We start from the raw sequence: 15418 nt of genomic DNA, 5'->3' as shown, positions 1-15418 counted from the left end.
GCATTGGATAGCTGGCCAATCAGAGCACACCTCGTTTTTCAGACCGATGAGTTTTGTAAAAATCGACGCGTTTCAGAGAGGCGGGGCATAGAGGAGAAACAATAATGTACAGTATGTGGAAAATAATGTGTTTTTTGAACCTTAAACCGCATAAACACATTTCATTACACCAAATACACAAAATAATGTTCTTTTTAGCAACATCATATGACCCCTTTAACTTCAACCCTTGAACTCAGGATTCAAGGGTCGACAATAATAATAATAACAATGTTGTTAGGGGGTGTGAATATTTGGGGAGAAAGTGAATAGATTCAATTTACAATAGGTTTTCAATTCAATTCAGGAACTATTTCTGCAGATTCAGAACAATTTGATTCAATCCGATTCACAATGAGATTTGATTTGGTCAACAGTTTGGTTACCCACAGTCTACAAATTATCTTCTTTTGTGTTCACTGTTCAGCAGAAGATTAGAAGAAAGAAACTCATATAGGATTTGAACAACTTGAGGATGACTAAATGATGACAGATTTTCCTTTTTGGGTGAGCTATCCTCTTAAGACTGTTTATTGCACCCAGAAACCTGAACGTGAACACATTAAATACATGTAAAACATGCTACTTAGAATATAACAAAGAGTGCAATGAGCTGATAAAATACTTTAGTGCTGAGAAAACCTAAGTATTTAAGTATAAAGTATTTATATATAAAAAAAATAAAATAAAACAATTATTTCCATGAGGTTTTTTTATCTTATTTTATCTTATAGAAAATAGCTGTGGTTTTTCACGCAAATAAAAATCATACATTAAAAATAATTTTTAAATGAATAATCAAGGTATGTTTTCTACACAATGTTTTTTCTTTTTTAAATGAAGACAAAAAATATAATTAAAAAAAAAAAATTTAATATATTTATATATAATATTTAACTAAAGTTTTATTTACATGCACCAATATGACAATAAAAATAAAGCGTTTCATTTCAGTAGTAGTAGCCATGCAATAATTTGGCCACTTTATCAATGGTATGTGCATGAGGATAGTGTGCTACATCTCCATTCATTTGTGCATGCAAGTAAATTATTTATATATTTTAAAATATTGAATAATACTTTCCCAAATCGCAACTCATTCGATTTTTAGCATTTTAAATCAATTCTTGACCGAAGCAAATAACTCACGATCCAAAAATGTATGGATCAGCAGCATTAGTGATCAATGCTTCGGGAAAACAAGTGAATCGTAACACCTCTAGATGTTATAAATCTGATAATACTATGATAACATCATGGTGCAACAAAGCAGCAATGCACTGAAATAAAAGGCATAGAAGTTATAATGAAAAGTTGTTGAATATCCATCTAACCAAAAGTAACAAGCAGCCACAGACAGATATATTTTTAGAGACCATTGAAAGCTTCGCTTTTTTGTGTGTGCAACGAGCATCCGGTGGTCCGTGAGTGAGCAGTGGGTGTGTCATCAGAGACTCCGACTAATGCTTTTATAAATAAACCGACTAATCAGAAAGACACCAAGGCTTGTCATGAACTTCCTGCAGAATGTGAGGACTGCATCTCGACCTAGAAGTGGACTTTTGAAGTGCTCGTGGACTATTGAAGCCGTGGCCGTGAGAAAAGAAACCGCCCAAGCCATCATTCAATGCCCACCACATTCCACAAACCCTTCCCACCTTCCAGCATCCATCACACAGGCGTACCACACACGAACACGACCACACTAAAGCCCTCTGGACTTCTGCAGCGCCGCTCCATCCTCCAGCTGCAAACAATAATGAACGCCTCTGCCCTTCACTGTTTGCTCGCTCTGTCATTCTTCATTTCCCATCATCCCATCACAGTGCATTTCCCATCATCCCAATGCAGGACAGTAGCGGACAATCATTCTCAGAACAGAGCTCATAATAGTGTTAACTATTAAGTTAAAAGGGGGCTGTTGTGTGGGGCTGAGGTGTGTGTTTGTGTGTTGGGGCCGGTCTGTCTGCATGCCCCAGACTAATGGTCACTTTATCAGGCTGGCTAAGACATCCTCACGCCTGGGCAGACATCCACCTGCTTCAGTCGTAACATGAGCTGTTAGTGAGGGAAAAATCAACGTCGCATGCTTCAACTAAGAAAAAAAGTGTGTATGTGGGTGTCTATGTTAGCACCTTACTCTTTTAGGATATTGTAGCGTAATATACAAAAATACACAATGAAGGCAAAAAGAAAATTCTTTTTATATAATAAATAAAAATATATATTTGCTTATCATTGCTTTTTTTAAATGAGAACAAGACAGAATATACATTTTTATGTAATATTTAATAATATTAAATATATTTATATACGTTTAATTATTATCTATATGCACCAATATGACAATAAACATTTTTGTGATTTAATACATATCTTAATATTTAAAAGTTTTTTTTTCATCTCAATACGTTAAAAATCATTTTAAAATGAATAATCAAGGTGTTTTCCACACATTTTTTTTAACTGAAGACAAAAAGAAATTATTTTTTATTTAATAATATTTTATAAATAAATAAATATATATATATATATATATATATATAATTATTATGTTTTATTTACATGCTCCGATATCACAATAAAAATAAATATTTGCTTATTATTGCTTATTGTTCCTGTTTTTAATGAAGGCAAGACAATATTTAATAATATTAAATATATTTATATATTTTGCGCAAGACCTCACAAGTGTCAAGACCTCACAAACCATCGTAAAACACTCCAAGACTTCACGAAACAGTGCCGATTTCACCACAATCTCAAAGAAATCTTGCGCAAATGAAAACATGCCCCCCTCAAAGGCGAGAAGACGAGCGAAGAAAAGAGGTTTGGAGAGTGAGAGAGCTGGGCGTTTGAAGACAGGCCATGACAGGGCTGTGAAATGGAGAACACCGAGAGAAAGAAAAACAGAGGAAACCGAGAGGAGGAGTGTGTTTGTTCAGCTATTTAATAACCCCATTTAGAACGACGAGTGACCTCAGGGTGCTGAAGGACGAGGGGTCACCGCAGAACTGACCATCTTAATGTTCATCTCTCTCGTTCCTCTTTGTCTTTCTCACCAAACAAAACCACTGGAAGTCAGGGTAGAACTGGTGTTGCGTGCCGCAGCTTTGTCTGTCAATCAAGGCTACGCTCTTAGAAATAAGGGTTCTTCAGGTTAGCATAGAGGGTTCTTCAAATTCGGCATACACTCTTAAAATTTAAGGTTCCAATTTGGGGGTTTCTGCTGCGATGCCATAGAAGAACCATTTATGATACCCCAAAAAACCTTTCAGTCAACAGTTCTTTTTCTTAGTGTAAAGAACATTTTAATAATCTAAAGAACCATCTTCCACTATAAAGAACCTTTTGTGCAATGAAAGTTCAATTGGATGTTAAAGGGGTCATATGATGCTTTTTTAAAGATCATTATTTTGTGTATTTGGTGTAACAGAATATGTTGACATGCTTTAATGTTCAAAAAACACATTATTTTTCAAATACTGTACATTATTGTAGGTCCTCTATGCCCCGCCTCTCTCAAACGCTTCGTTTTCTACAAAGCCCCCTCCTTTGACAAGCGCAGTCCGCTCTGATTGGCCAGCTGACCCAGTGCACTGTGATTGGCCGAACACCACAAGCACCTGTCGGAAATGTAACGCCCCTTACCATAATAGCGAGCTTCAGCTTTCAAAGTAAATGTAAAGACAGAGCCTGAAAGGGGAACAGAGTCTCGTGACAGACACAGTGATGAATATGTGTTTGCAGTACACAAGCCACGGTTAAGACAGCTGAAATCTGTCTTTCGCACTGACATGGCTGCATCAACACTACTGCTGTTCCTGAAACCACGCCTTCTTTCTTTGCGTGCACATTTGGGTGGCATTATGCTAATATTTCCACATATTGACGTAGATATGTGGGGGCGTGTTAGAATGAGCCGTTTTAGGGGGGCGTGGCAGAGTCTTAACTTTGATAAAGAATATCTCTTTGGTTTTGAGACTTTAGTCTTTGCAACTTCATGGTTCTTATCTATGCACAATCAGCTTGTAACACTCCAAAGAGAAAGGAAAACTTGAAATCGCATCATATGACCCCTTTAAAGGTTCTTCAGGGAACCACAGATGCTAATAAAGAACCTTTTAAAAGTGTAGAACCTTCAGCTTCTAAAGAACCACTTTTTGGCAACATTTTTGGTTCTTGAGTTGCTATGTAGAGCTTTGAAGTTAAAAAACGAAAGGTTGTTAAATGTTCATTTATAGGTTCTTCTGATCAGTGTTTTTGAATTCAGAGTTATTTAAAGCACCAGCACATGATGCTTTTCTAAAGAACCAGAGAATAAAATGTTGTGGAAATTAAAACTGTTCTCCAAATGTATTTTTAATGGTGTACACCTGCATACACTGTGAAAAAAAAGATTTTTTTGAAGTTGTAAATAAAGCAAAGATTATTGGAGAACTGTACGTTTTACAAAAAAAACACTATTTTACCTTTTCTACTCCAAAGTTTCATGTTTAATTTAATGTGATACTTGCTGTTTCTTTGCAATTGTTTATGAAATTTACTATCAATTTCTGAGAGAATCATGTACACCAACTTTTTTTCAGTGTACTAGAAGTTTTCAGATTATTTAAACTCAACAGGCCTCATTTATAAAACATGAGCAGAACTAATTTATGTGTAAATCAAGCATAAACCAATGCTTTTATTAATAAAAATAATATACATATGAATGTTTTTAAGAACAATTTACACTGAAATTCATTCTGCCTGGGTTTGTTTACATGGAGGCATTGATTTACGCAGGAAAGTTTTTCAAATGTTGTACACAGAATGTCATTTTTCTCATGTTTCATTAATAAGTTAGGGTTAATAATAATTATTGTTCTTAAACAATAATTTATAAAAATATAAGTTGACACTTTACAATAAGATTTCATTTCTTGTACCAGTCAACTACATTAACTAGTTAACATTAAATAACAACTAGTTAACATTACCTAACAATGAATAGTACCTATAATTGTATTGTATCTAATAGTACTTAGCTACACTCTAAAAAATGCTGGGTTAAATATAACCCAGCGCTGGGTTAAAAAGGGACAAACCCAGCTATTGGGTTGTTTTGCCCCAGCGGTTGGGTTGTTTTGAACCCAACCGAAAACAACCCAATAGCTGGGTTTGTCCCTTTTTAACCCAGCATTTTTTAGAGTGTACTGTACAGTGTGAATTAACAAACAAACGATGAAGAATGTTTATTACCTAACATTAACAAAGATTAATACATGCTGTAAAAATATATTGCTAATTGATAGTTAACTTTAGCAAATGCATTAACTAATGTTAAAGGGACCCTATTATGCCATTTCAAATATTGCCCTTCGTGCAGTGTGTATTGTAGCTGTATGTGAATGTAGATGATCTGCAAAGTTGTAAAGCCAAAAGTGCACGATAAATAAAGTTACTGTCTCCCAAAATGAAGAATCGACTCTGAATCCCCTAAACGAGTCATTAGTAATTCGACGGGTAACACATTTGCATAATGCCCACCTATGCTCTACATTGGCTGGCCGCGAACAAGTTGAATTGTTCATGTGGTTAACATCATGTTAAGAAGACGCTGTCCTAACGCTGTGAAAGTAAATTCATTTCATTTTCACTTCCGAATGATGAGGCTGCAAAGAACCAGTGGTTAAAATTATTTTTTTCCCCCACTGTATCACAGCAGTACAACACCAATCTTTTTTATGTTCCCGTCATTTTACTGACGACTGGGAGTTCAACGCGGGTTTCACAAAATGCTTCTTCTTGAAAGACAGCTCAGTACCTAGTTTATTTGGACCAGCTGGCTCCACTGAATCACAACCTTTAAGTATGATAAATAATAGATGTTTATATTTTCTATCGAGCGTTCAAAATACCAAACTATGGCAATGGGCATATCGTTTCCGACATGTGCTGTACACGGTAGACCTATCACAACAGACTGGGCCATCTGACCAATCAAAGCAGAGTAGGCTCACTGAAAGGAGGGGTTTAGAGAGACTGAATCTTAGAACTGCTTCGAATGAATCATTTGAGAATCGTTGGAAAATTAGGTGATATTAAATGCATATTTTGAGAAAACGAAAGTGTTTTTTGACCTTGCATGCATGTAAACCTATTGTAAGCGACTGGCATATGGCATAATAGGGGCACTTTAACAAATGAGACTTGTAAAACGTTATCAGTACAGTACGCAAATTTGCGTTGCATTTAATGCAACATTTTTTATAAGAATAGTTTCGCGGACAGTTTGCACAATTTTGATTTTCCCATGTTTAATACACAAGGTATTTATTTGTGTTTAATGCAACAATTTACTCTAAAATGGTTTTACAGATCGAAATCTTTTGACGGGACTCTACTAAAGCTCTCATTACTTACCAAGTATAGACACCTTACTGAGGAACTCTTCATACATCTTCCTCTTCCTCAACGTGCTTCCCTAGAAAAACATTGAAGCAGCAGTTAGAAGACACATGGAGGACATCAGGTAACAGAATCTCCTGCCCTCTAATCAGTCTCTACGGAACAAGAATAAGAAACACGGCGCTGAGAACAAAGCCGGGGGACTTTCCTCAAACACTCTGCTATAAACATCTAGATTAAAGGAAAGTTTTGGCTTCCTTTGTTCCTAGTCTTGTCTGTTGCAGCTCGGTCTCTCTCTAATACTCAAATAAAACACACAGAAACACATTAAGTGGAGACGGTCTCGTACGAGAGAAAAATCACAAATGAACTCCTTATTGTCTCAATTGTTTCTTCAAGACAGGAATGAGATTAAATGGAGGACAAGTGGAGACAGATTTCTCAGATTTAAGTCATCTCATGTGGCTTGCTTAGATTTTTATTTCTCTTACTGCATGTCAACAATTGCGTCATCTGAGTCCATTTAATTTTAGGAGAAACATCGCAGTAAAAATGTTCCTCTGAGATGGACTGTAAAGCTTTATTAACTAAACCACCTTCAAATCTGAGACAACGAAACGTATACGCAAATATCCAGCCACTGACTGACCGTGAAGCTCTTCTCTCTTACGAGGTCAGTGACCTCTCCACCCCTGGTGTTTGAGAAGAAGATACAAAAACATCAGAACATCTAAGATGACCTGCAGACACTGAAGTGAAGCATGACATCGTGATCTACAGCGTTACGGCAAGTGCTGGTCAAGCTTAATGGATTAGTTCACTCACATATCCCAAATAAACAGTATGTATTTTCTATAGACAGACTCTGCGGAGCTTGAATAAGTGTCGGTGGGGATCTCTTTACTAGAGCAAATGAGAAAGACCATGCGTATAAAATGTGAACTAAAGCACTTCTGATAGAAACTTGAGGCACATTCTAGTGCATATTTATGTGTGTACATGTCTACTCAAATAACTGACCAAATACAGTGTGTTTTCCTTGCAAGTTAGTCTGGGCAATACATTGAATAATTACAATATATTGGGTATTATTAATTGGATAACGAGGGAATCATTTTTTTTTTTAAATAAATAAATAATTCATGATAGGAATAATGATTCATCAGGGCATTTTTAGGACTATTTTCATTGTCATGACCATTATGTATATACCAAGATTGCTAAAATTCTCAATTCTTCTTTTATTTTACTACTGCAATGTAAAATAAAATCGAATTTGTTTAAATAAAATAAAATAAATTTTTTTAGAAAAAAAGTTTGTTCACCAATGCCACATTTATTTAATTAAAAAAAAAGTAAAAATGGTAATAATCATTTTTTTTTTTAAATAAATAAAACAAAAATTAATAAAATAAAAATAAATTAATATATTTAAATGAATAATATAAATCTAAAAAATCTAATTCTCATTACATCTTCTATTACAATCAGCATAAATTAAACTTGTACAAATTGTACAATCATAAAAAAAATCATAAAAATTTCCATTCATGTGAAAAATATAAATAAATAAATCTTTTTAAATCATCATTTCAATCAAAATGCATTTCAGAATGTATTTTGGGAATGTTAAATCAAGCAGTAAAATACTAAATTTTAATTATTCAAATTCTAATTAATGTAATGTAAAAAATATATATAATATATTATAATATAATAAATAAAATAAATATTCAATCTGGAATGTCATGACATCCGAGCGGACGGAGGGAGGGCTTGTCATTTAAAGGAACAGTTCACCCAAAAATGACAAATCTGAGATTACTGACGTCATTTATTGCCCCTGTGTAATGTAAGTGTGTGAGTGTGTTCATACCATGAGGATGCGGCGGTAGCTGTCTCTGTCTATTCCCCACAGTTTCAGGTCAGTCTTGGCTTTCACAGTAGCAGCTCGAGGAGTTCCGTATATCAGGGCCAACTCTCCAAAACTGCCACCCTCTCCAATACTAGTCACCCATTCACCGTTTACATACACCTGCAGAGAGAGAGAGAGAGAAATCATTGCTTATTTCTGTTTACAACGCACCTGAATATGCATAACTTATACGATTAATTGAAGACAACAGCTTTGACAGTGCATTTGACTTCCATAATACTCTGAATTAAACAGAATATTCATGATAGGAATAATGATTCATCAGGGCATTTTTAGGACTATTTTCATTGTCATGACCATTATGTATATACCAAGATTGCTAAAATTCTCAATTCTTCTTTTATTTTACTACTGCAATGTAAAATAAAATCGAATTTGTTTAAATAAAATAAAATACATTTTTTTAGAAAAAAAGTTTGTTCACCAATGCCACATTTATTTAATAAAAAAAAAAGTAAAAATGGTAATTTTGTATATATAATATAATATAATTGGTTTTTACTGAAAAAATGTATTATATAAAATGTATTCATATTTTTTGAAAGAAAGAAGATTTTTTAAAAGTGCATTCATTATATTTATATTATTAAAAATACTGTAATATTATGAAATATTATTACCATTTAAAATAATTGTTTTCTATCTGAATACAATTTAAAATGTAATTTATTGCCAAAGTTGAATTTTCAGCATCATTACGGCAGTCTTCAGTCAGTGTCACATGACCCTTTAGAAATTATATTTGTATTACACCAATGAGAATAGAACTGGGAGAAAATGTGCTGTCATGACAATAATGTTACAAAAAAAAAAAAGAAGAAGAAATCAAACACATTTCTTGACAGATTTTTTGTGAAATTCACCTATTACATTTTGAATAAGATCATGAAAATGAATACGATGAACTGATAAATTGTACATAAAAAGACACATTTAAACAAAATACAAAGTGGCTATATTTCCATCTTCAAGGACTGGCTGAACTCTTGTTTCTTATTAATGATAGTCATGGGCATTCATCGTGAGACAGGTGATCTGATAACACACTCGCTCCTATCTTCTCAACCCTGTTGGATCCTCTAAAGTGCCTTACGAGGAATTAGATAACACCTCAAGACTCTTTCCCCGATTTGTCTTTCATTTTGGCATAACCGTAAGATGCTAGCGAAGAGAATATCTCAATGAATCTGTGTGTCAGCATGTGGTTTTCAACAGCCACACACAGAGAAGCACAAGGAGCCTCTTTCTCATTTTCCACAGAGGCTGGTTCGGTTTCACCTGTGGACACACAATCCAGTTGTTGAATTTATGAGGAGAGATAACAAAAAAAAGCTAACACATGGGGCAGAAATAAACGCTCATCTTCTGTCCGGCCTGGGCCAGGCGTCCTGCCAGCCATCTAAGACACATTCCACAGGTATCTCTGCTCTCCAGACCAGCCACTGGAACAGGTTCGGGTCACAGCCTCCTTAGAGCCGGCCAACATGTCACTTAAGGTGAGAAAGTGTGCTTACTATTCTTGCAACAAGCCTTCTTTCGCATATTAAAGGGATTCTGTCATCATTTACTGACCCTCAAGTTGTTCCAAACCTATATGAGTTTCTTTCTTCTGTTGAACACAAAAGAAGATTTTTGAAGAATGTTGGTAATCAAACAGCTGCTGGTAGCCATCGACTTCTATAGCAATTTTTTTTTCCATACTATGGAAGACATTACATTAATTATTCAAATTTAGTATTTTGGGAATGTTAAATCAAGCAGTAAAATACTAAATTTTAATTATTCAAATTCTAATTAATGTAATGTAAAAAATATATATAATATATTATAATATAATAAATAAAATAAATAAATAAATATATAAATAAATGCATATTTTTTTAATCATCAATTCAATCAAAAAAGTCTTTCAAGATGTATGTTGAACATGTTAAATCAAGACATAAAATACTCAATCATTATTATATATTATCTAGACTAGTAAGATATTATTTGATTGGGGAAAAAAGTAATTTCAGATTGAATAACAAGATATCCATCAAATAACACCAAAAGGCTGAAAAATATTGAGATGTAATATATGTTTTCTATACGGTCCAGGTATATTTGCACACACATAATGATACACACCGTCAAGATTTTATGCACACTGTGGACATATGGAATATGACACATTTTATAAACAGCGTTGTGAATTACTGACTTATCCCTAATTGACTGCAGCCACGCACACAATAATTTATTAGTTTAATTAAGAGCAACTCAGCACAGCTGAAAGCTGACAGGCTGTCTCTCCTCTCACAGAACGCAGTGTGTGTGTGTGTGTGTTAAGAGAGTAAGTCAGCATGAAAAGTGTGTGTTTGCATAAGAAAGCGAAGAAGACACTAAAGAGAAAGAAAAAACAAACGACGGCCTGACAGACAAATCTAAATTGGTTCCTTGTCAGGCCCTGTGTGGAGAACAGTTTCCACAGAGGCTCGCGGGCCATTAGAAATATTCATTTATTCATTCCCACAACACACACACACACAAACACAAACACTGCTACAGATGGAGCACTCGATGCAGATTACGCTGTTGAGCGAGACAGTAAGTATTTAGTTAAAGAATGCCAAAGGGTGGAAAGTTCGGTTTAGTTTGGTCAAGAGTTTCAATCTGGAATGTCATGCCATCTGAGTGGACTGAGGGAGGCCTTGTCATTTAAAGGGACAGTTCACCCAAAAATGACAATTCTGACATTACTGACATAATTTATTCACCTTGTGTAACGTAAGTGTGTGAGTGTGTTATTACCATGAGGATGCGTCTGTAGCTGTCTCTGTCTATTCCCCACAGTTTCAGGTCAGTCTTGGCTTTCACAGTAGCAGCTCGAGGAGTTCCGTATATCAGGGCTAACTCTCCAAAACTACCACCCTCTCCGATACTAGTCACCCATTCACCATTTACATACACCTGCAGAGAGAAAGATCATTGCTTATTTCTGTATAATGCACATGAATATGCATTATTTGTATGGTTAATTGAAGAAAGCAGCATTCACGATGCATCTGACTTCCATAATACTTCTGGATGAAACAGAATATTCATTGGGAAATAATGATTGGTTTCATCCATCGTCCCGTTTTTAGGATTACTACGATTTTCATGACAATTAAGCATATACCAAGATTGCCAAAATTCTTAATTCTACTGCATTATAAAATAAAATCGAATTTGCATTAATAATGTCATTTAATATAATTGATTGAAAAGGTTTTTTTAAAGTGCATTTATTATTTTATTTGATTAAAAACAGTACAATTGTGAAATATTATTACAATTTAAAATTACAGTTTCCTACTTGAACATATTTTCAAATGTAATTTATTCTTGTGATGCAAAGCTGAATTTTCAGCATCATTACTCCAGTCTTCAATGTCACTTCAGAAATTATATTTGTATTACACCAATGAGGATAGAATTGGGGAGCCCGGTCTCATGAAAATGCGTATAAATAGTACGCCAAATAAAAACGAAAACTCGTGGTATTGATACGCAAAAATGGACTTTGGCGTGTATATGCTATGCACGTGTTTGGCGTGCATATAATATGCAGTTTTCGCGTGCATATGATACGAAATTTGTTGGCGTGCATATGATACGCAGTTTTCGCGTGCATATGATACGAAATTTGTTGGCGTGCATATGATACGCAGTTTTCGCGTGCATATGATACGAAATTTGTTGGCGTGCATATGATACGCAGTTTTCGCGTACATATGATACGAAATTTGTTGGCGTGCATATGATACGCAGTTTTCGCGTACATATGATACGAAATTTGTTGGCGTGCATATGATACGCAGTTTTCGCGTGCATATGATACGAAATTTGCTGGCGTGCATATGATACGCAGTTTTCGCGTGCATATGATACGAAATTTGCTGGCGTGCATATGATACGCAGTTTTCGCGTACATATGATACTACGCATCTACCCCACAACCCTAAACCTACTCATCGCGTAGCATATTCACGCCAAAGTCCATTTTTGCGTATCAATATGACGAGTTTTCATTTTTATTTGGCGTACTATTTATACGCACTTTCATGAGATCGGGTTGTGGGAGAAAATGTGCTGTCATGACAATAATGTTACCTTCACACATTTCTTGTGAAATTCACCTATAACATCTATTATAAAAATGAATACCGTGTCCATCTTCAAGGACTGACAGAACTCTCGTTTCATATTAACGATAGTCAAGGGCATTCAGAGTGAGACAGGTGATCTGATAACACACTCGCTCCTTCTATCTTCTCAACCTGGTTGGATCCTCTAAAGTGTCTTACGAGGAATTAGATAACACCTCAAGACTCTTTCCCCTGTTTTGTCTTTCCTTTTGGCATAACCGTAAGATGCTAGCGAAGAGAATCTCTCAATGAATCTGTGTGTCAGCACAACAGCCACAACAGCCACACACAGAGAAGCACAAGGAGCCTCTTTCTCATTTTCCACAGAGGCTGGTTCTGTGGACACACGATTTGTCTTTCATTTTGGCATAACCGTAAGATGCTAGCGAAGAGAATATCTCAATGAATCTGTGTGTCAGCATGTGGTTTTCAACAGCCACACACACAGAGAAACGCGAGGAGAGGCTGGTTCAGTTTCACCTGTGGACACACAATCCACTTGTTGATTTTATGAGGAGAGATAAAAAAAAACTAACACATGGGGCAGAAATAAACGCTCATCTTCTGTCCGGCCCTCCTTAGAGCCGTCACTTAAGTCACTTAAGGTGAGAAAGTGTGCTTACTATTCTTGCAACAAGCCTTCTTTCGCATATTAAGTCATCATTTCACAAAAGAAGATTTTTGAAGAATGTTGGTAATCAAACAGCTGCTGGTAGCCATCGACTTCTATAGCAATTTTTTTTTCCATACTATGGAAGTCAATGGCTACCAGCAACTGTTTGGTTACCCACATTCTTCAAAATATATTTTTTGTGTGTGTGTTTAGCAGATACAGGTTTGGAATTCATACAGGTTTGGAACAACTTGAGGGTGAGTAAATGATGACACAATTGTAATTTTTGGGTTAACTATCCCTTAAGTCATTTATTACTTCAAGTGACTGAAAGTGCATGTTTTCTTCACAAGAGTGTGTGCGTGTTAATGAATTCCAACTTTCCCAATTAGCATGCAGTACTACGCGCTCCAAAGTCACAGCAGATTTAATTATAAAATAAAATCGAATTTGCATTAATAATGTCATTTAATATAATTGATTGAAAAGGTTTTTTTAAAGTGCATTTATTATTTTATTTGATTAAAAACAGTACAATTGTGAAATATTATTACAATTTAAAATTACAGTTTCCTACTTGAACATATTTTCAAATGTAATTTATTCTTGTGATGCAAAGCTGAATTTTCAGCATCATTACTCCAGTCTTCAATGTCACTTCAGAAATTATATTTGTATTACACCAATGAGGATAGAATTGAAAGTGCATGTTTTCTTCACAAGAGTGTGTGCGTGTTAATGAATTCCAACTTTCCCAATTAGCATGCAGTACTACGCGCTCCAAAGTCACAGCAGATTTATCCTTTCTGCTAATGAGAGACATCACCGTCGCATTGGAGATGCATTCCAGCACGTTTGCGTTTGTCTGGGAGGTTTATGGAGCTGTGTGTTCTCACTTACACGTATGAGAAGACGGGTTAATGTCTGTATTTTGCATGTGTTTGACAGCATTAGCATGGCGTACGGTGGACTGAGCGAGCAGGGCTCTGCTGGTCTCAGTGCGCTGGCTCCGACCCAAGAGCTCGATGCGCCGCAATCTGATGTGGCAGTGACCCAGTGCTGACTCAACGTGCCCTCGGAGAAATATTAGCACTGATAAATCACACAGCCGATCACTGAGCACATACACAAGGAGAACAGACTCAAGACAAACAAGACTGTTAATAACATTAAAAATACTGAGATCAGCAGGGTTTTTCTTGATCTTTTAACATAAAATAAAATAAATATGGACGAATTATGTAGGCATACTCTAAAATCTCTAGATTCAAAAATGGACCAATCAGAAATTGTTAATGTTATGATGTCACAAGCACGAGCACATTAACATATGATTACTCACATTTCTGCTCTACTGTTCAAAAGTTTGGTGTCAGTATGATTTTTTCAAGGAAATTAGTACTTTTATTCATCAAGGACGCATTAAATTGATCAAAAGTCACAGTAAAGACTTTTATAATTTTACAAAAAAATTATGTTTCATATAAATGCTGTTTCTATTCACCAAAGAATCCTGAAAAAAATGTGTCACAAGCAGCACAACTGTTTTCAACATTGCTAATAATGTACTATTTATATGCACTTTCATGAGATCGGGTTAAATTGGGAGAAAATGTGCTGTCATGACAATAATGTTACCTTCACACATTTCTTGTGAAATTCACCTATAACATCTATTATAAAAATGAATACCGTGTCCATCTTCAAGGACTGACAGAACTCTCGTTTCATATTAACGATAGTCAAGGGCATTCAGAGTGAGACAGGTGATCTGATAACACACTCGCTCCTTCTATCTTCTCAACCTGGTTGGATCCTCTAAAGTGTTTTATTTTAATTTTAAAAAACACAAGTAAAAAGTCAGTAATAAAATAAGAACAAATAAAAAAATTGCAAACAACAGCACAAATAAATGCAATAGAATAAAGAGCGCTATGAAACTAAGTTTTTCAGGTAAAGTACTGAAAACAGGTCATAAAAAAAAATGGTCATAAAAACTAAACTATGACCGTTTTCAGTTCGAGAAGCCATGACTGCAATTATTAATGGACTCTTGGGGGAAAATAAAATGCTAGAAAAGATTGGAAAAGACCCCTGTAAACTAAACAATCCTGTTTACTACTAACTGGAAATTATTTCAGATTCCCAGGATGATAAACACAACTTCTGAGAGAACAAAAAAAATGCATTTACAAAGAAAATCTATTTTAAAGCTTCTTATCTTCTCTTTAAAACAAAACATGGGAAGTGGATTCTCTGTGGAGA

The 15418-nt window shown here is 35.1% G+C and overlaps 1 protein-coding gene across 3 annotated transcripts in view; it reads right to left on the bottom strand.

Moving 5' to 3' along the window:
• Window positions 1-15418, bottom strand: part of LOC107718609 (cAMP-dependent protein kinase type I-beta regulatory subunit) — a 69199-nt gene that overhangs the window by 13007 nt on the left and 40774 nt on the right. For 2 of the 3 annotated variants that reach the window (XM_016525775.1, XM_016525773.1), the window contains exons 7-8: window positions 8309-8467; window positions 6448-6508 (exon numbers count right to left, since the gene is read on the bottom strand). In XM_016525775.1, coding sequence (XP_016381261.1) covers window positions 6448-6508; window positions 8309-8467 — 220 coding nt within the window. Of the gene's footprint in view, window positions 1-6447; window positions 6509-8308; window positions 8468-11161; window positions 11321-15418 lie in introns of all 3 variants that reach the window. The other variant, XM_016525774.1, reaches the window with a different exon arrangement.

The sequence above is a fragment of the Sinocyclocheilus rhinocerous genome, unplaced genomic scaffold (genome assembly GCF_001515625.1).
Source record: "Sinocyclocheilus rhinocerous isolate Xijiao unplaced genomic scaffold, SAMN03320098_v1.1 scaffold182, whole genome shotgun sequence".
Lineage (NCBI taxonomy): Eukaryota > Metazoa > Chordata > Actinopteri > Cypriniformes > Cyprinidae > Sinocyclocheilus > Sinocyclocheilus rhinocerous.
The sequence above is the reverse complement of the archived record's forward strand: the minus strand, read 5'-3'. Positions and strand labels throughout refer to the sequence as shown.